The sequence below is a fragment of the Solanum lycopersicum genome, chromosome 12, assembly GCF_036512215.1.
Source record: "Solanum lycopersicum chromosome 12, SLM_r2.1".
NCBI lineage: Eukaryota > Viridiplantae > Streptophyta > Magnoliopsida > Solanales > Solanaceae > Solanum > Solanum lycopersicum.
The window spans coordinates 65637170-65657664 of NC_090811.1; the positions used below are offsets into that span (position 1 = coordinate 65637170).

Here is a 20495-nt window from a genome sequence, read left to right on the forward strand (position 1 = left end):
TTTCTTTTTGTCTCTCTATATAAAGAAATTAAAATAGATAAAAAAAAATACAAATGTCATTAAATGCATAGGAAAAGGAATAGTGTTTTTTATTTGTTAAAATATCGATAATCACTTTCACTCATTATCGTATTTAAAGATATATCCAAAACAATATTCATAATAACATAGAGATAAAATTGGATAAAAACTTATAAGTATTGAGTTTAACATAATCGAATGAATATATGATATAAGTTTTCCCAAAAAGCCTTATCACTAAGTCATTATTAATTATATATAAAACATGTATATCCTCACCTTAAAAGTTTTAATTACAAGTTAATATAAATTTTCGATATGAATAAATTATTATTAAACTATATTATATTATCAGTGGATAAACCTAAATCGTTTCTCGAAGATATATGTACAATAAAAATGGACTTGGTTACGTTAGCTCAACTTTCTTTTCATGGCCATCCTTTTACTTCTCTTCAACTTGCTACAAAGTTTGAAAGAGAGAAATAGAAAATTGGGAATAATTAGACCAATTTTTCGATCAAATTGGATTTTAATAAAAGGACAAAAACTCTTTGATGTTCTTCTTTTTAAGAAAATATGTCAAATAAAAAAATATTTTAGTAAAAATACCAAATGCCTCAGTCTGAATTGTAATATCGATTCAATTTGTAAATGAATTAAATTAAATTAATAAATATGAACTCAATTAATAAAATAAATAAATTGCTAATCCATTTAAATATAAATAAATAAAATAAATCATGATTTTATTAGGTTGATTTTAACAATCATTATAAATATTTTCTCTCTCTACAACTATGCATGCATGTATGAACTCATTTTGGGGGTTCTCATGGGTCACTTGTGTTTACTTTACGATGGACTAATGTTATAACTAATTCGATATTAATTCTATTTAATAATGACTTAGTGAAGACTATTTTAAAAAATCATTAGCTATATAGTATGATTTAGTGATGAATTAACAATAAAATTCATAATTTTATTTATCGTAAATGACATCTCCTTGTGAGCTTTCATGTACATATGGTATCATAATCTCGATTGATTACTTATTTTGACTATCTTCTTTTTTTATTTTGATTTTAAACGTATTTATTCAACTTATATATATGAATAAGATATATTACGTGTTATAATAAGTTAATTAAATTGTATCTATTTGTGGTAAGAAAACAATTTGTATTATTGATGTATTAGTTAAATCAAATTAAAAATGTCAAAGATGTATGATTTCTAACCCGTAGGACCATCTCTTATCAGCTTCAGTATCATTCTTTTTATTTTATTTTTTCCTTTTAAACATAGACGATGTTACAAATTCATTGCTGAATACGACATAATTCTATAACTTTAGTTCAAATTTTATATTTATATATATTAAGTTTTTTAAACATAAACAATGCTACAAACTCGTTATTGGATACGGCATAATTTAATAACTTTAGTTCGAATTTTATATTTATATATATTAAGTTTTTTTTTTAGCGCATCCTCTGTTTTCATTGAAATTAACACATAAACAACACTACAATTTTATTAAAAAGCAAACTACTTAAGTAGTAGTAATAGAAATTGCTTAAAAGAAATGATTGTATAAAATATGTTTATTTCCCCTAATTGTTAGAATTTACATACTCTAGCTATTGAAGGAGAACGTAAAACCTACAAATATATTTTAAAACCATTTGTATCCATTTAATTTTGATGAACAAAGTTTTCTGATATTTATGTTAGATGAATAATAATATGTATTGATTTTTTTTTTGGACTAGATATATATAGACACACTCGTGAAATTTGACACACTCGTGAAATTTGAATTATCAATTTAGAGGACCAAAGATAAATTTCCACTAAATACATTTTTTCCTTCTTTATTTAATAATATATTTATATTCTAAAAATTTTAAATTCGCCACGGTTCCTCTTCGAAAACAAGAACAAAAGGCAAAAATAAAAAGATAGCTATATGCCTATATATTCAAAAGTTGCAATGATCAAATCTTACGCGTTTACGTATATGATTATTTGTCGGCAAAGAGAAGTCAAAAGAAATGTATATATTATTTGTAGTCGACCTATTATCATTATTATTATTATTTTGTTGGTCTTAATTTAATTTATGTGAGAATAATTTAAAAATTAAAAATTAAATTATAATATAAGAATATATTATTCACTTAGAGATTGAATAAAAAAATTGTCTCGACTTAAATGATAGCAAAATTGTGGAGTAAACGTTTTTTTTTTAAAAAAAAAAGTACTCTCTTCGTCTCATTTTATGTGAAACGTTTTGAATTTTGACATTTAAACAAGTTTATTTTTTACCGTAAGTTTTTTATAGATCTTTAAACTTTTTAATTATCAATTGTTGTGACTTATAATACTTTTTACGTAGTTTACAAGTATATAAATTTTATTGCAAAATAATTGAAGATTTTGTGCACAAATTCTCGGTCAAATTTAAATAATTTGACTCTCAAAACATAAAAGGTGTCACATAAATTTGAATAGAAGAAAGTACCATTTTAAGCAAAATTATAAATTATTCTTTCGAATATTTTTTGGTCTAATGATTACTTATATATTGTTCAATTTTATAAATAAAATATTAAACTATTATTTGACATTTTGTAATAACTAACAAAATTTTAGTCGTGCTCTAAAGTCTAGTATTTTCTTATTAGATTTTTTTCTTAAAAAAAGCCTTTATAGACTGTGATCTAAAAAATTTCAAAAGTTGCAAGAAGAAAAAGAAAAAAGATTTATTTACAAAATAATTATTCCAAAATTGGGCCAACCACTTGCACTTGTGCATTGATTGGTTTGAAGGAAAATGCGAACAAAATTGGGCCAACTAAAAAATCATCACACTCTTGAATTAATTAAACTTATAAACCACTATCCACAAAGAATCTGACGATTTGATAAATGCTTTTTCATTTTTAATTAGAGATCTGGAGTTCGAATTTCTGGATACAGAGTTGCTCGGTACTCCTTTTTTTCTTGCAAAACAATCATTTTTGTCATCCCATTTGCAATACAAACAATTTTAGCCTTTGCTTGTATTTTATTATACTCCCCCTTCACAAAATTAGTTATCGTAATCTTTTTAAAATAGAAATATCAAATTATTCGTCAATTTTAGTGGTAATTAACTATTCTTAAAGACTATAGATATCTAGAGAGTAAATATTTTTAAAATAAAATAAATCTTATGACATAAATAAAACAAATTACTATTGAAAAGAATTTCTAATGTCATACTATATAAAATAAAAATACGATAAAAGATTTAAAACAAAACCGAATAAATTGTCATAGAGATATAAAAGTTTGTTTGCCTTTGAAATTTAAGAATAATTCTAGGCCAAAAATTTCAAAAACTAAAAATATAAGCCCTACTTATCAAACCTTTATTTAGGTGTTGCTACTAAATATAAGTCACCATCATGAATGATTGAACCATAAGCTAATTTTTATATTAATTATTATAACTATTACAGGGTGCCTAAAAAAATATATTGAAATCTTTTTATTTTTAATTAGAAAATTTTGAATTTACATTTTGTCTTCATACTCTCCTTTTTCCTCTTAATCTGTTTAATCGACACAAATCGAATTAGTAAGTTTTAAATATCTAAAGCACAACAAGAAAAATATATATTAAGGGTTAATATTTTTAAAAGGATTTAAATTATATACCTAAGTACATTAATAGTGAATCATTCATTCTTTGATGTATATTTCTAATCAAAGATAAGAAATAAAGTTACTTGTAATTACTTTAAATTAACCTAATGATGTGAATATATTTTTAAAACAACATTGATATGTAGAACTTAAATTCTTTTATAGGAAAAAAAAAATAGATGTAGTCAATTTTAACTTTTTTGCCATTTTGTCCTTATCATGTTCTTGTCCTAATCCTACTTGGTAAAATAGAAATGAAAATATTAAACCCCACCAAGCCGCAAATATTTTAGAAAAAAACAAATTCCTTTTAATTTGGAATGATATTAATTAATTGTCATCTTAATCTTTAATATTTTTTGCTATTTGTCCCAAGATATTTGTATGAGAGTCAATTCCAATTAATCAACTAGTAATTTTCGTAATGTGAGATAAAATTCTAATTTTTAGCATAGGTACATGAATCTCAATTGTAGACTTTTACTTTAAGATTTGGTGTGAAAATTTTATTATAATTAATATAAATACAAAGTCTCTCTCTTTCCACCCTCTTTCTTTGTAACTCAAACTCCTTTTTAAACATGTGAAAAATGTAAAATGTTCTCTTAGCTAATTTGTACATTTTCCTATTCTCTTCAATCATTTCGATAAATACGTTTTATTCTGGTTAGACAACATTAATATATTCAGTCTAATTTTAATAGAATCTGAATATATAATACACAATTTATTTTTACGTTTTTTTTTATAGAAGTAGAAAAATTCTTTCAGTCTCTCAACACAATAGTAATTCATATCAAAACAATACATAGCAAACAAAGTTAATAACATATATACATACATAAACGTGTGACATATATAACATATGAAATTATTCGTGACACTCGCTCCCTTTTCCCCCATAAAAAAATCAAAATAATATGATTAGCTAAGCAAAGAAGAACATGTATTAACACATGGGAGATATTAACCCTAATCAAGGTAACAAAACAAAGTTGTTGTAAACCTAAAATTTATATTGGACCAATTCTCCAACTGTTTTTTTTTTTTTTATAGAATTGTCTTTGTCCATGAATGTGCTTTTAATCAATCTAACAACTAGATACATTTATTTATTATTTATTATAGACAAACATGCAACATTTTCAAAAAGTTGTGGCTAACAACAACTATAGGTGTCTAGTTTAAATTGTACTAAGCAATTTCAAACTTTTCTATCCTAACAGTAGTTTTTGTGGAGATGTGGAATGAAAGCCTCCATCGAATCGAATTGAATCGAAATTAATAATTTGAATTGAAATAAAAGTTATTGATTTATTGATAATTATTTATTAGTTTAATAGTTTTTTGGTTATGATTATGATTCTATTTGTTATTGTTATTGAGTTATTGACTTTTAGTATGTTGAGGTTTATGGATTGTTCAATAACTCGATAGCAAATTAAATAATTATATTTATATTATTTGGTGTATAAAATTTTTAACTTAGAGTTTATTACTTTTATTTCTGACGGTTTCAAACTCTCGATTTTCTACAATGTGACAATGTTTGCTTTTGACCAAACTGCAATTTGTCAACTCACGTGTATGTTTATTTGATTTGTCACCTTATTTCTAAGTGTTTTTCAATGATTTTTTTATATCAAATCTTAACGGTTAAATTGATAACAATCATTAACGGACAAATCAATATCTTACTGTTTATATAACGATTTAGCATGTCCACAAATCAATAACCAACAAACCGAACAAATATACTTCAAAATCGAACCAAAACGACCACTACACAATCTTCTCTATTATTAATTAAAGATCCGATTCAAATTTTAAAAATTAAAAAATTCTGATTAAAAAATCATACCAAAAGTCTTAAACGACATAAATTTAAATTAATCAACTCAATATTTCTCGAGTATATATATATATATATATATATATATATATATATATATATATATATATAATTTCCTCTAATAAATTAGATTTACTTTTCCTATTTTCAGGGAAACACCTGTGACACTAAACTCCACAAGTCCATAACTAATGGATACAAAATATTTTTATTTATTTATTTTCGGTAATTTATGGCACTTGATACTTTAAATAATATAAAAATTTTAAACTTTAAACATATGAATATTTTTTTATTTTCTTGGTAAACAAGTGGCCAAATTACTTGAACCACACACACAAGAAATTGACCAGCCACGTTATCTTTGTTTCTGGGTCCCACTGCCACCGTGGCATACCATCTGACCTGGCACTCACTTTTTATAATTTTGACTTATCTTATCACCAATCATACATACCCAATCAACACACAAACTTATCAAAACATTCCATAAATACCCTTAGACTAAAGTCGTTTGGCACGCGGAATAAGATCAAATAATTATGGTTTTAGATCATAAATTTATCAATGTCAAAAAATAATTTAGTCCATGAATCAAATGATGTCATTTGATACGAAATAAGCTGAGATATTCTAGAGCTGAGTTTGTGATTAGATTTATATTTTTTTTTGAACATCTCGTTTTATTTCTAATCTTTTTAGTTCAATGATTATAATTTCGAAATAATTTAATGCGCGTATGAAACGATATGTAAATGACATTTTTGCCCTTATTGTCTGAACCTTGAAGCAGACGATAATTTCTTTTTTTAAAAAAGTTCAGAAATAAGCTGTGTTTTATTTAGACTCTGCTTCTGATTTGGTGATTGAATTCTTGAAGGAAACTATCACAAAGCTTCGTATGTAAAAAAATAATCTCTTTTTTTTCTTTTTTCTTCAATAATATCGTCAGATTTGGAAAAATAAACAACCCCTTTTGAACTAGAATTGCTCTGATTTACTAAATTTTGAGTTTTCAAGGTATATATATTATGAATTCTGTTTTTTTTTGTTATCTGCAACTGAAATTTTTGGATCAATTTTTGTGAAGTTTGATAGAGAAGGGGAATTTTAAGGTTATTTATGAGATACCCATATTGAAAATCTGAAAAAGATGATTTCTTTTTATGTTTAGATTCATAAAGATTTGATTTTTTTTGTTTATTTATGAAGATTTTTAGCTAATTGTAAAGCTATGTTTGTACTGAGTTTCTGAAAAAGTTGCTTTCTTTGGATGATTTTCTTTTTTGTATTGATGAAGAGCTTTGTAGAGCTAATTTGCAAAGACATGTTTTGTTTTTTTTCTTCTTTCTTGAGAATTAGTACTGGGATTCTTGATTTTCTGGTTATCCTTTTTGTTTTTTGTTTTTTTTGGGTGCTTGCTTTGTGTTTGGTGGTTTCTTGTTTGACTGGTTGAAGTTGAAATTTGAGTCTTATTTTGTGGAATACCTTGTTGTATAGTTACTGGAAATTGAGCTAAATTCTGTTGAATTACAATAAAAAGTTAAGCTAATTGTTAGGCTCAACATATTAGGTGTTAATTTTCTACCATGACTATTTCTAGGGAGTGGTAATATTATTGTCTAGCAGTTTCTTTTAAGACTTCTCTATAAGCTGAACATTGGTTTATTGCTATGGGAACCTAGAAAAGGAAAGGAGGAAAAAAGGGAAGAACTTGAATTTCTTGAAGTATTTTTAGGTAAAATGTCATAAAGATGACCACATTATGGGTCACAATGAATGGAAGAAGATCTCAGTTTATTTATGTTCTGTGATTTTGTTATTATTTTTGATTAAAGGTGCTTGCACACTCTAGGTTCTTGATGTACTGAAAAGTTGAAAATTGAAGAACTTAATTAAAAAAACTTGCTTGGCTAAGGTTAGGTGGTATGTCTCGCTTATCCTTCTATATTAGTAGTCATAGAATTTTTTCCTGTATTTTCTGTTACTAAACTACGGTCTTTTGTACTTCGATTATTGCACTATTTTGTTGTAGTTATTGTTCATTTTTCAGCATGCTTTGCCATGCTTTTTACAGTATTTTGCCATGATTTCTCCACTTCCAAGTTTTTGACCTGCTTTGATATGCTTTACCTTGAGCAGATGTAAGGTCTGCCTACCCTTTACCCTCCCCACCCTACTTGTGGGACTACACTGAGTATTTTGTTGTTGTTGGGCTAAGCATAACATGCTGTCTTAATAGTGTTTGTATCATTTGATTGTATTAATTCTTCTTTCTATCTGGATTCTTTTGTACAGGAACTAATAACTCTTACAGCACATTCAATTGTCATTAGGCTTCGAAATCCAAGATTCATTGTATCCGCCAACATTTTTGTTCATAACTCAATCCCGGATTTTGATTCTATAAAGGGCAAGTAATTTACTTGATTTACTAAGACATGGCTTTGGCCTTTAACCCTTTATCATGGTGGCTTTGGAGTGGAAAGCATCAAGAACCTAAAATATCGAAAGGGACTTCTGTAAATTCATCACCTGATTCGAGTTTGTTGGAATTGGATACTTTGAAGTTCACTCTTGATAGGAGAAGGAATATGGCCTCCTCATCTAGAAAGGTTAAGCGAAAATGGGAGAGTCGTGAGGAGCGGAAGGTTGATAGGGAGTATGATATTGTTCTTGTTCCATCGGATGGCGGATGTGTTTCAGGTTCTGAGTCAGATGATTCGGATTGGTCTGTTGGATGGTTGGAGCCTCATGGCCCTGGTTTCCAGAGTGATGATGATAGAGATGATAGTTTTGCTGTACTAGTTCCTTGCTATGGACGTGGGCGCGCGGATTTGGAAGATAATGCTCAAGACAAGTTCATGCAGACCATTGGTAATTTCAGGGATATACATGCTTCTGGTAAGAGTCAATTTCTTGAACAATTATCCTTTTATATAATGATGAAAACCAAATTTATTTGAAATATATCGAACTCCTTATATATGGGTAGTCTTGGAACAAGAGTAGAGTTGTCTACGTGGCCAATAGGTCATTGGTTTGAGCCGGCTTGGAGTGAAACCCTTCCCCCGATCCCATGCAAATGCTGGATGCTTCCAACTGCCCTTTTTATATCAAACTCCTTATAGTAAGGTCTCTCAGTTGATTATGTCATGCTGGTTGCAAATGGCTATTAAGTAGCAATTCAATGAGAACTATGCAAATTGATGTTGAAACAAACTTAATGCTTGTGGAAATTACCTGATCTACAAATGGACTAGTACCTTTTGAAAGGTTCTTCAACTTTCCCTGCTATAACTACAATTTATCGCACAAGCAGGGACTTGAACACAAAGTCTTGTTTCATAATCAGAATTTGTTGAATTGAGCCTTCCTGCTTTTCAATTAGTTCCTTTTTGTTAATGTGCTGAAACTATACTAAAAGATCTTATGCAAGCTTAGAATGTTATGATTACCAAATGTTCCTCTCATTCAATTTTGTGACTAAATTAGGATGATTTTATTGGCCTTGTTGATCAAATGTTTTTAGGTTCTCTAATCTAGAGAATTAGAACGTGTTCAATATACTTTTCTCCCCTTGTCTTTTACAGAGGGGAGGGCAATGGTTGGCAATGATTAGTAACTAGTAATCTTAAGCCATGACTGCAGCACTGAATTATCATCCAGAATGAATTTCTCATTGACGTATGTAAAGAGCATCTCCTACATGATAAATGGCTGTTGCCTAGAAATCTTTTTTGCGGAATAACTTGTTGTCAATTAGTGTAACTCATATGTAGCAACATATCATGTCCTGGTTTCTACACAACTTAGATCTTGTCCCTTTTTATTTCCCTCTCGAAAATAATAGTTAGTTCTTGTCCTTTTGTCACACACAACTTGATCAGTTGAGAAGTATTTAGCACCATATCAGTTGGTAGCTGTTCTTAATTCAGATTTCTTGTTTGGAGTTGAATTTATGAGTTTGTTAACAAGCCAGTAATAGGTTAGCGCGGGTTCTGTTTACTCATTGAGATATACGTATTTTAACTTTCTTGTCATCGAGAGACTTCTCATTTTTATGCAACATCACTCTTGGCCATTACATATCCGTAAAATCTGAAATCTCTTTTCTCCTAAAATGTACCCTTTCTTTTGGAAACATTACGACTACAACCCTTTTGTTCCCATCCAATACTAAACAAGTTTATGTTTATAATTTTTGAACGATGCATTGATTTAGATAGAGTATAAACCAAAAAGAAATGTGTTTACTGTTGAATAACAGTACTCTTTCCATCACTCTAGTTCTTAACTTTCTGTTCTGTACTTTGTGCTTATCGAATTTGAATTTTACGTGCAGGGAATGAGAAGTTTATGGAACAGTGGCTCTCATCTTTGCGGTATAGCTGACATACTGCAGTGGCTCAGTTGATTTGATATCTTTTCTCCAGATTCTTTGTTGCTTAGTGGATCAAACACTAAGCTGTTTTTTGTTAACTATTACAAGCCTAAATATGGACTGAGGAGTAAACTGAAAGTTAAACTGTAAAAAAATAAAAAATCGTCTATGGACACTCCCAGTACCTTGTGTCTTATGTTTTTCAGAATTATTTGAAGTAACCTCGACTTTGTCTCTTGATAATTGGTGTAAATTTGTCATTCGAACTGTGTCTGGAGGAAGGAGAAGTGAAGAATGATGGTTATAGAAGGAAAATTAAGAAAAAGAAAAAAGAGTGAAAGCTAAAAAGCAATGGTGTTGTGATTATGCTTGTAGTATTCTTTGGATGTAAATATCTGTGAATAGTTTCATCAGTTGTAAATGTGTTTTCTGGGAAAATGATTGGTTACTTATGATGCTATAAGTATCATTTCATTGTGAATATGCAGTTTCATCTACTTGTACTGAAAATATTTGGGAAGTTCAAATGTTATTCGTAAGAATAAATGTCTCTGTTGTTCAGAATGTGTTGCTATGCTTTTACTTTCATTACTGCTTTTTCTAGACTGTTTTTCCTTGAACCAAGGGTCTATCAGAACCCTCTCTACCTCTGTGGTAAGGATAAGGTCTGCATACATTCCACCATTTCCAAATCCCATTTTGTGATGCTACATTGCTGTTGCAGTTGCCCCCGGGGATTTGGTTCAGTGATACAGACACATGTAACGAGTTTGAACCCTGTCACTGACTAAAGCCTAGTATTTAAGTGGAGAGTGAAGGGGTAAAGGACATGCTCACACAGTCAATACACTCTCGAGTTTTGAACTTGTAAGTAAAATTGGACTTACTGTTTAAGGGGTTCAAAGGTTTGATATCATGAGTTTGAATTCTAGTCCTTTAGTTAGTTCTTTTGAAGGAATTGTTCTCAAATGTGTTCATTTCAGAAGCCAAGGAAGTCAACAATCATATCAGGCGGGTCTAGGAAGGTAGGATGTATGCAAAACCTTACCCTCACCTTTGTATGGTAGATAGGTTGTTTTCGATAGACCCAAAGAAAAAAAGAATTTGAAGCACGTATGTCAAAAGAAGTCAAATGCGACTTCAAATTCAAGGCTTAAATCCAAGACTTCTAATTAAGAATGGACGAGGTTTAAAAGGTAAAAAAGAACTTTTAATTCCTTCCTCTCACACATAGTCTAACTAGTCTATCCTCAACACTCTTGGACTAAATATGACCATTTTTGTAGGTTATCCAAGGCAACAGAGAAAAGACAAAATTAGTTAGTGAAGTAGTCTCTTTAACCCACTTGCAAAGAGATCTCAAGATTACACATGGAAATATTCAACAATTGACATGGAGGTATCAAAGAATTGTAATTTGTCACCTAATAATTATAAACAATACATAGCAAGAAACCTACACATTTACAATAAAAAGGGGAAAGAAAAAGAAGCAAAACCACCAAGGGTAGATGACAAGAACACTCCCATGAATCTAACTTTACATACAAAGTTGGTCCAACCTAGTAGTCACTCCATTTTATTTTTCCCATTCTCAGTTTCAGCTGGTTCCTTACTGGGATCACCTCCATTAGCACTCCCACTTTCAGTTCTAGTTGGTACTTCATTGGGATCACTAGTATCATTGTTGGCTATCTCCTGACCTTGCAAACTAATCAACTTTTCTTGAACCTGGACGCCCGGAGCATTAGCATGAACAGGATCTCGATCCTCTTTTTTGTGCTCTTTTGATTCACTGACCTTTATCAACGAGTTGACTGATGGAGGTGTTTGATCTTGTTGAACTTCTTGGTTCGTATTTACTTTAAGCTCAGCAACTGGAGTAGACGTTGGGGCAGTGGGTACAGCTAAAGCATTTGGTTTGGATGAATTACCAATTGGCTTAGGTTGAACTGTGGGTGAAGCGGGTTTCAAAGAGTGGCTCAACCCCTGCTGAGTTCCAGGTCGTGAGGCATGTGATGGGCCAGCAGAGTGCACGGCCTTTGGTGGGCCAGCGGAATGGGACACCAGACCGGTACGAATAAAATGCACATTACTGGGCAAGCCATTTGTACTACCTAGGACAGATGATTTGACTGCAGAACCTCCTCCAGGTATTTGGAGGGGAGTTTTAGGTTGTGCTAGCTTCACCTGTGAGGCAGAGTTCGAAGAGGTAGCAATGCGGGCCCCTGCAGCTACAGCAGTAACTTTGACCATTGAATCTGAGCTCGTAGTAGGCTTTGGTGCTGGCTTTTGAGGGACTATCCGAGGTTTTGAAGATAACGGGTCTTGTTGATGCTGGGATTGTGCACCACCAGATGCCAAGTCGGCAGTAACAGGAAGAGAAGAGTTACTAGATCCACCACCTGAATTAGGCCCCACTGAAGCAACACAATAACCTGGGTTAGAACGGCAACGTACAAGGATAGACTAAGACATTGAATGAGATATTGCTCCACTTCTCCAAGATTAACATGCACATTTTTTTACAGGTATTTCCATGCAGACATTAATAATTGGCTATAGAACTCAGACCTTCTAAAGATTTTTCAACAGCAGAATCTTATCAACAATTGAACAGTTGAATCATCAATTACCCTCTTTGCAGACAAATTGCATATACCATAAACGACAACATACATATCGATTATCAGGGGTTCCTATCAGCCACGTGATACACCCAATGCAGAGTCCCTAGACAGCAAAACAACAATAACTACCCTCTCCCTATCCCCAACTTTTTCCTTCTCTCCACAGTAGTGAAGGAACAGATATGTTTGTCATAAAGGATTTGAGAGAATTACCACTAGCGCCAATTGGCATATTTAGAGCATGGGACATTGCGTGACGAGCTGCCAACTGAGCCTCTGAAAGCTGTGAGCCATTCCCGACCATGGTTCCCTGTCGCTTCCTAATAATGGCCCATCTCTGCAAAAAGAAACATTCACAATCTCATAGTTAAAAATAAAAGGAAAAATGACAGTTGATAACAGACACCAAATATTTACAACTTCTCTTATTTATTTTTAGCATCTAGTCCATGTTAGAACCAATACACACTTTTGCATCTCATTCCGTTGCCGGGATTTGAACCCGGGAAACCTGGGAAAACCCAGACATTCTAACCATACTAGATAACAACGGACATCCATTATATCTTTCCAAATATCGATTTGACATGAATATCACTGGGAGGATTCTCTTAAAGATAAGTAAAATGTTGGGTGGAAGATACAGAGAAAAAAAAATTCAATGAAGACATACAACACTTAGATATGGCTACAGAATAATTTAGTCTATTTACATCAATGTCACCAAAATCGTCAATAAGTGATTGCGTACCAAATCTTGTTAACACTTTGGAAGGATGGAGCTTGCAACCTAAAGGTCTCACCAGTTCTGTCAATGGTGAAAACTGCAAAATGCTCCAATTTCCATCGAGGCTTTAAGTGTAAAACGCATTTAAGCACACATTTAGATAATAACTCCGCAGATGAAGAGAAACTTATACATAGAATGCGAGGAAAAACAATTTCTTTTGAAAGAGAATGCAAGAAAAAGTAATACACACACCAAAAACAGTTATTATATATAAAGGCATTGAAAAACTACAATTATTATAGATTTTTTTTCCGCAAAAAGTAAACTACAATTAAGTGAAATAAGCAAAATAAGTCCTGTCAATTAAGTGGAGAAACACACTAAATTTATATTCAGATGCAGTTTTAACCTTTTAGATTTGATGAATAGCTTTCTTATACTAGATTTCTACTTTTCTAATCCTAATAAGTAATAATATCATTTTCTTTTAGTGGGTCTTTTAAAAATTAAAGGGTTCATTTTTGTTGAGATGCTTTTTTTCCCCATGCTTAGGGGCAAGATTTGCCTACATGAGGCAAAGCACAGACTCAGTCTGCACCTATTTGTAGGGCTGAAGTGTGTCTCAAGTGCCCTTTTTAACAACACTCAAGTCTCAAGCCTTCATTTGGTGGACCCGAAGCCTCACTAATAAACCTACTATGCCACTAGAGTTGGTCGAAGTATCATATGTTTATATGTAAGCAATAACTAGCTACTTAAATTATTTGTACTTTCATTTGAATAAGATAATAATAAGTTGTTCTAGTGATACGAAAAGTTTAAGACAAGCCCCCATGCACACATAAAATACAAAGGTGTAACATCCCATACTTTGCATCTCTGATTCCTCATTTAAATGCTCAACTACTATCTCATCCTAAACTGTAGCCTACATAATTTTGAACCCTAACTATACCCCACATTGATCACTGTATCTATAGAAGATTCATTCAGCGCCATCGAACAAAACTGACTTGTGTGTCTTTGGTTATAGAAACTTTTTGCTGCATCCATGAAATTCTTGTTGGTCTAGATGCCTGGTGTTACTTATAGAGAACCATAATGCAAGATTTTTACTATTCGTGTAACTACAGGGTCTATTGATTTAGAGTTTAGTCATTTAAGATTATAATACAGGGATTGTTTATGCAATTAGTACTTTTAGTAAGGTTTATTTACATGAATAATAAAGTATTGGTTGTTATGTGGTGAATAACAAACGCATGGATTGATAAAAGGGAAATTATCGACTTTAAGGGCATTCTTTTATTTAGGTACTCTTATCAATGTATTGCTAAGATATGTATTCTTATTCCATATTCTATCATGCATAAAATAACACACATCTTCCCGTACAAGTTTTTTTGTAAAGGTAATTTGTATTCCTATACAAGTTATATAAGCATTGGCAATACAACATTTGGTTTTCAGAGTTTAAATTTGGCATAACTTGCGTGAAGTTTTCTACCAAACATTATATTAGTTATACGAGAATATATTAGTAATGCTGAATTTTATACCGCCAACTAGTTGCTGTAAAGGGAATATACCCAAATTCAAACAAGGATTAATCATCCCTATCTCTCAACCAAAACAGCCCCTAATTGTATACTAGGAAGTGTCCTATTGGTCAAAAAAAATCATTACCTTATCAGAATAAAAGGTAAATCTTAGATGAAAGTGGGAAAACAAGCAAAAATATGATTAATAGCAGACCACAGTAGGGAAAGAGAATTACAGACCTTTTTTTTAAGAAAAAGGAGTTGAAATGAAGGATAATCTCTTTTAGCTAAAATTTGAGTATCTCTCTGCTCGACTGCATTGAAGTTTTGTCTTTCTATCCCTTAAATATACGGTAAGGTCAACGTACATCCCACCCTCCCCATACCCCACTTGTGGGAATATACTGGCTATGATGTTGACTTCGTAGTTTTGATTTGAAATGAAGTTGTGCTCGGATAACACTTTTTACAAAAATATTTGGAATAAATTTAATGCTTGGAGTAATTTCAATATATATAACTGATACCCCACATTTTCTAGTAACTATCAAAAGTTCCCAAACTTTATCACACTTTGTTACCGAACAACCGACTTTGACAATTTAAAACGACGGTGCTTTTATTATGCCTTAAAATATATTCCTAGTTAATGTTACAATCCTTTCACTCTAGTCTGACTCCTCCAGAAAGAGAAGAAAAAAAGGCAAAGAAGAAGAAAGTTTTCGGTAGTAATATGTTGGGTTGAACTACAAATTGCAAAGCCTGCAAGGAGAAATCTTCCTTAAAAAAGTAAAGAGAAAAAGAAGCCCAATGGGTGGAATTTGGATAAAATTTGATCAGATGATTATTTCAACTTCAAACTCTCTACTTGAAGTTCAAGTTGAAACAATGGACAATTGACAAACAAACATTGATTTGCAAGTAATATTTCTACATTTGCAAATAATATGTATGTTCAAATGACACTATATGAGCTTACATCTGATAATAAATGCAGAGGGCATGACATTCTGATAGTTGCTCTGTTGCGTTGTTTATAACAAGTTAAACCAAACCATTGCATAGTACTCATCGAGAAAGGCTCTCTGCCTAAAGGAACAGCATGAATTTAAGGCTCTCCACAATAATTTCATTGTACACATTCAATAGCTTCATAAAATGGACTGGTATATAGCCAGTTTTCTCCTTTTAATAGAAAGAAAATGCAAAAGCTGATGGAAAATCATAAAGCAAGTATCGACCACCTTTTTCTAAAAAAAACTTTTACCACTCTCCCCCCAAAAAACATAAAGAAGTGATACAATTTAAATGGGAGATAGGATTACAGACGGTGGTTTTGGTTAAATTTAGTAGCAGGGTTTCAGTAAAGAAGTTTCATAAGATATTGAGTTAAAAGGGGGGAAAGTCATCTCTAAGGGATGTCCAGTGCTACATCAGAGCAAGTATAAGTTTCCAATACATACCATAAAACTGACACAAATTTCTTGAAATTGGCCCATAACCTCATACCACATAGATGAGTGGATATAGCTATCTACCAAGAAAGGGTGATCCTAAAACGATTGATTGGTCCAAGTTGGTAGCAGGGATTAGTAAGAAGTCCCATTACATATTCATGGAGGACTGAAAGACCTTTTCCCTGATTTATTTGTCCTCTCCTCTTCACCTAATGCCGCAATAGAAGAATCTTGGAGCTCCCAAGGTTGGAATTCATCTTTCAGAATGCTTCTCAACGACTGGGAAGTTACTAAAGGTCACTGAAGTTTTCCTCAGAAATCCAAAAGGCTTTACAGGACTAAACGAGGAGGAAGGCTCTCTAACATGAAAACGAAGCAGCAATTCAAAATTCACATTCAGAGCAGCAAACAACTATCTATCATCTACAGGACAGGACACCTCCTGGCCTTGGAAACACTAACAGGTATGATTATCAAAGCACCATTCAAAGTTGTCTGTTTTTCATGGCTATTTATAAGAAAAACTCCCCTCACACAGGAAATTCTTCAGAGAAGAGGCTTTCAGCTCAGTCTTAGATGCTTTCTATGCCAGTAGGAAGAAGAACCCAATGGCGATTTATTTCTACACTCTGTTATTACTAGACTAGACAACCCTGGCAACTCTTTGTAGCATTAGCTGAAACTACTAGGGTGATGCCTACGGACACCTTTGGTCTGATGGCTGATATACAGCTGGAACAGTATGAGGGTTAAGGACACTTTTGGTCTGAAGGAAGAAATAAATTTGAAGAGACTAACCATGTAATCGCACAAAACGGCTCCATGGAGGAATTGAAGATCCATCCACAGATTCCTATCAAAATGTGAATTGTTACTAAAAACTTATTATTGATCCAACCATACCTTGCCATTTTTGAAATAATCAAAATCTAATGCTTGAAAAACAAAGTCAGTCTGAGTGGAAGAACAATATATTCACAAACCACCAAATTTTGGAAATTGCAAGACATGAGTTGGTAGTTGCCTAATGCCAAACGTGGTGAACATATCAATAGTTCAAGATTGAGGAGAAGCACAACATACTCTTCTTTGTTCCTTAGTAGTTAGTACGATCGTACCATTGGGGCTATTCCACTCAATCTTCATTTCATTTTATTCCTTTTAATTCCTTACCAATTTCTCCTCTCATTTTGTGAAACACTAAAAGGCAGAAGCAGTTTTCTATTTTCTCAAACTGATAAGATCTCCCTTCCAAACCTCAATCAATAGATACGTAATGAAGCAAACTCTAGTTACATAGCTGGAATGTTAATGAAAATATCCTGGATGTATTCTGACTTTTTTACTAACTGCAAATCTACAGCAAATCAATTAACAGAACTGGATAACGATTTATTTTATTGTTTTGTGCTCTTTGGAGCAAATAAAAGGGGTAGAATTTTGGATGAGATTCATTTTAGTGAGCTGCAAACCACAAAACTTAAAAACATACTTACCTCCAAGTGAAAGGTTATACTAAGCAATGAAAGATCAACTACTTCCTCTAACAAAACTTTTCTACCTATCAAGTTGACAGAAAGAGAGTTTCCAAAATATGATGTCAAATAGCACCACGTTTGTGCTACCCTTAATAAGGTAAAAGCATTTACTAAATAGAGAGAGTAATTAAAACTGCAGAATAAAGTTACCATTATCAAAAAAAAAAAAAAAAAAAACCTGCAGAATATGTTTCCAGTTTAATAATAATCTGGAGAAAGTGTGTAGAACTTTTTTTTAAAATCGGGATAGATATATTTAATCATTATTTTCATAAAGACAGATACATTAATCATATACGAAGGAAAACCTGAGAGAGCTGGGAAGCTGTTCTGTCTCCCTTAAAATCCCCTTTCAATATGTTTGCCCAGTTTCCTTCACCGCATTTTTGAACTGCAGCAATAAGTTCCACGTCCTCTGCTTCTGACCATGGTTTACGCTTTCGTCGAGGAGGCAAGTTGGTACAACCTGGTCCATGGGTATCCAATCCCTCAGCAGCCACCACAGTGGACAGTGGCTGTTTTTGCACTGCAACTGGGACTGTAATATTTGTCCCATGCATAGAAGTACCTTGGAATGAATTATCCATACCAGTTCTAGATGTTTGTCCATTTGGTATATTTATAGTCAATGGAGCCTCAATGGTTGAACCATTTAACATATTGGCATCATTCGGAGCCCCAGAAGCGATTAGCATCTGTTCAAATCCAAGATTCCGAAAAACCACATAATTGGTTATATGCAACATATAGCGAGCTTAAAAGAAAGAAGTAAGCAGTTCAGCCAAACAGTTATTCACAAATACCGTGTTTGCTTAAGGAAATTACCAGTCTGGGCAGGCTGTTTGACTTACCTTCGCACTTGCTGCAGCTTCTGCTGAAGCTTCACTGCTAACAGCAGGGAAAGCTTCCAACTCAAATTCTAAATCACTGTCATCATCCTGTCATCAAAAGGTGCAAGATCAACAAATAATATCATGAAATTGAAAATTATCAACATATGGTTTATCTCACAGCAAACAACAGACATTGACCCCCATACATCAGCAAACAATGCATGCCCTTAACTTACGCCCACATAATGATTCAAACAAGATGATGAATTTATAAACTAAAACACAACTCCACATTAATAGACTGAAAAACTAACAACATATGATAAACATCTACTCCACTTTAACACACATAACGCTTCTCAAATTTACCAAAATTAACTTAGATTATGCATAACAATAACCAATTCACACACTTAGCACTTATGTGGGTACTTGGAGGAAAGGAACATTACTCAGTAAACGGATTATACCATATTCCCTCAATAAAATATCACTTCCATTCAAAAAAGAAAAAGTTTTTTAATGCAAACTACAACTGCCAGGCTAGTTCATCTCAAACAACCTAGTTCAGCTGTGAATTACTTATACCCATTTGGACCTTTAATTCCAAAACATACTTAGCTAGCGTTGACCATAGATTTTATCTATTCGTCCATGAAATCTGATCAGATTTTCGAATCCGACCTTCAAATGTTATCAAGTTCCTAAAAACCAGCTCAGACCGGTTTGTGGAACTTCCACTCACAAAACTTCAAAAACTCGAATTTTCAAGTTTCAAGTTCAAAATACAGTCATACAGAAACTTAGAAAGACTTAACTATTCAGTCAATGGACTTACCAAAGGTTGAGCCTCATCATCAAATTTATCAATCAAGTCATGTCGATAAGCCAAATGCCTCCATAACATTTGATATTCTCTTGCATTTGTAATCCCAGTAGTAGACTTCCTCACCATTACATTCCAATCGATTTTTTCATCGGCTACTTGTCCCACCTCTCGCAATATCGCTAGCACTGTTGATACCGAATACCTTCAAAAAATCAACAAAAAAAAAATCCAATTTTCTCAATAACCCAAGTTTCGAAAAAACCAAAAATCAACAAAAAATTCTACCTTTGTAAGAGAATAGCTATATCTTCTTCACTAATAAAGCACTTCTGTTTCTTCATTTTCTCGAACATTCTGAATCTGTTTTTCTTCCTCTATTTCTGCGTACAACACATATTTGGACTCGAAATTTTTCACTGATAGATTGATTGAAGAGAGAGAAAAGGGTTTTAGGCTTAGTGTAGAGAGAGAAAGGACAATACCTAGTGAAGATTCTGAGAACGATGAAGGAAACGGTACCGTTTTTGCACTGACAGGAGAGCGTGGATGCACGCGCGTTACTGTGTTCTGGAGAGATGATTAAACATAACATAGTTACAGTTAATCAAAGACATTATTTTCGATAAAATGTTGTGAAGGGAATAAATTTTAGTAAGTAGTCGAGTATTACAAGTATTGAGAAGTAATTAGATATGATACAGTTACATTTCATCGAAGATATTACATTAGAAAAACACGATCGTTGAAAGCATACAAGTTTAGTAAATAGTGGACTATTGGCTTACTTATCTTCTTTTTATATAAATAGTAGCAATTTTTCCTTTTTCTACTAATACTTGTCATGTTTTTGATAATATTTTAGTTATCAGATTTCTTTTTTAATCTATTTTAATATGTTCTTTTTATGAAAATCTATATAAAAGCAAATCTTATTATTTTTCAATATATTTTATTCTCTTGAAGATATCATTGGTAAAATTA

At 32.1% G+C, this 20495-nt stretch overlaps 2 protein-coding genes and 1 non-coding gene across 6 annotated transcripts; 1 reads left to right on the forward strand and 2 right to left on the reverse strand.

Annotated features, from left to right (window-relative positions):
- The first annotated feature begins 6334 nt into the window (after window positions 1-6334).
- LOC101249158 (uncharacterized) lies at window positions 6335-10520 on the forward strand. 2 transcript variants are annotated; one of them, XM_010316284.4, is made up of 3 exons: window positions 6335-6471; window positions 7871-8476; window positions 9918-10520. In XM_010316284.4, exons 2-3 carry the CDS (start codon window positions 8014-8016, stop codon window positions 9965-9967), a joined length of 513 nt encoding a protein of 170 aa, XP_010314586.1. In that variant the 5' UTR covers window positions 6335-6471; window positions 7871-8013; the 3' UTR covers window positions 9968-10520. The 2 variants fall into 2 exon arrangements, with proteins under 2 accessions (XP_010314586.1, XP_004252717.1); XM_004252669.5 differs by having other exon boundaries at window positions 6354-6592.
- Window positions 10521-11276: 756 nt separating this feature from the next.
- On the reverse strand, window positions 11277-20276 carry LOC101249442 (uncharacterized). 3 transcript variants are annotated; one of them, XM_069292437.1, is made up of 8 exons: window positions 20185-20276; window positions 19997-20081; window positions 19800-19894; window positions 19524-19716; window positions 18704-18790; window positions 18161-18547; window positions 12800-12923; window positions 11277-12376 (listed from the first exon to the last, which is right to left on the reverse strand). In XM_069292437.1, the coding sequence occupies exons 3-8, from the start codon at window positions 19865-19867 to the stop codon at window positions 11526-11528; spliced, it is 1710 nt and encodes a 569-aa protein (XP_069148538.1). In that variant the 5' UTR covers window positions 19868-19894; window positions 19997-20081; window positions 20185-20276; the 3' UTR covers window positions 11277-11525. The 3 variants fall into 3 exon arrangements, with proteins under 3 accessions (XP_069148538.1, XP_004252718.1, XP_010314587.1); XM_004252670.4 differs by lacking the exon at window positions 20185-20276 and having other exon boundaries at window positions 19997-20153; XM_010316285.2 differs by lacking the exon at window positions 20185-20276 and having other exon boundaries at window positions 19800-20010.
- On the reverse strand, window positions 17112-17256 carry LOC112940542 (small nucleolar RNA snoR2/U65). Its single transcript, XR_003244875.1, has one exon. It is a non-coding gene; the product is annotated as a small nucleolar RNA snoR2/U65 (small nucleolar RNA).
- Window positions 20277-20495: the final 219 nt, after the last annotated feature.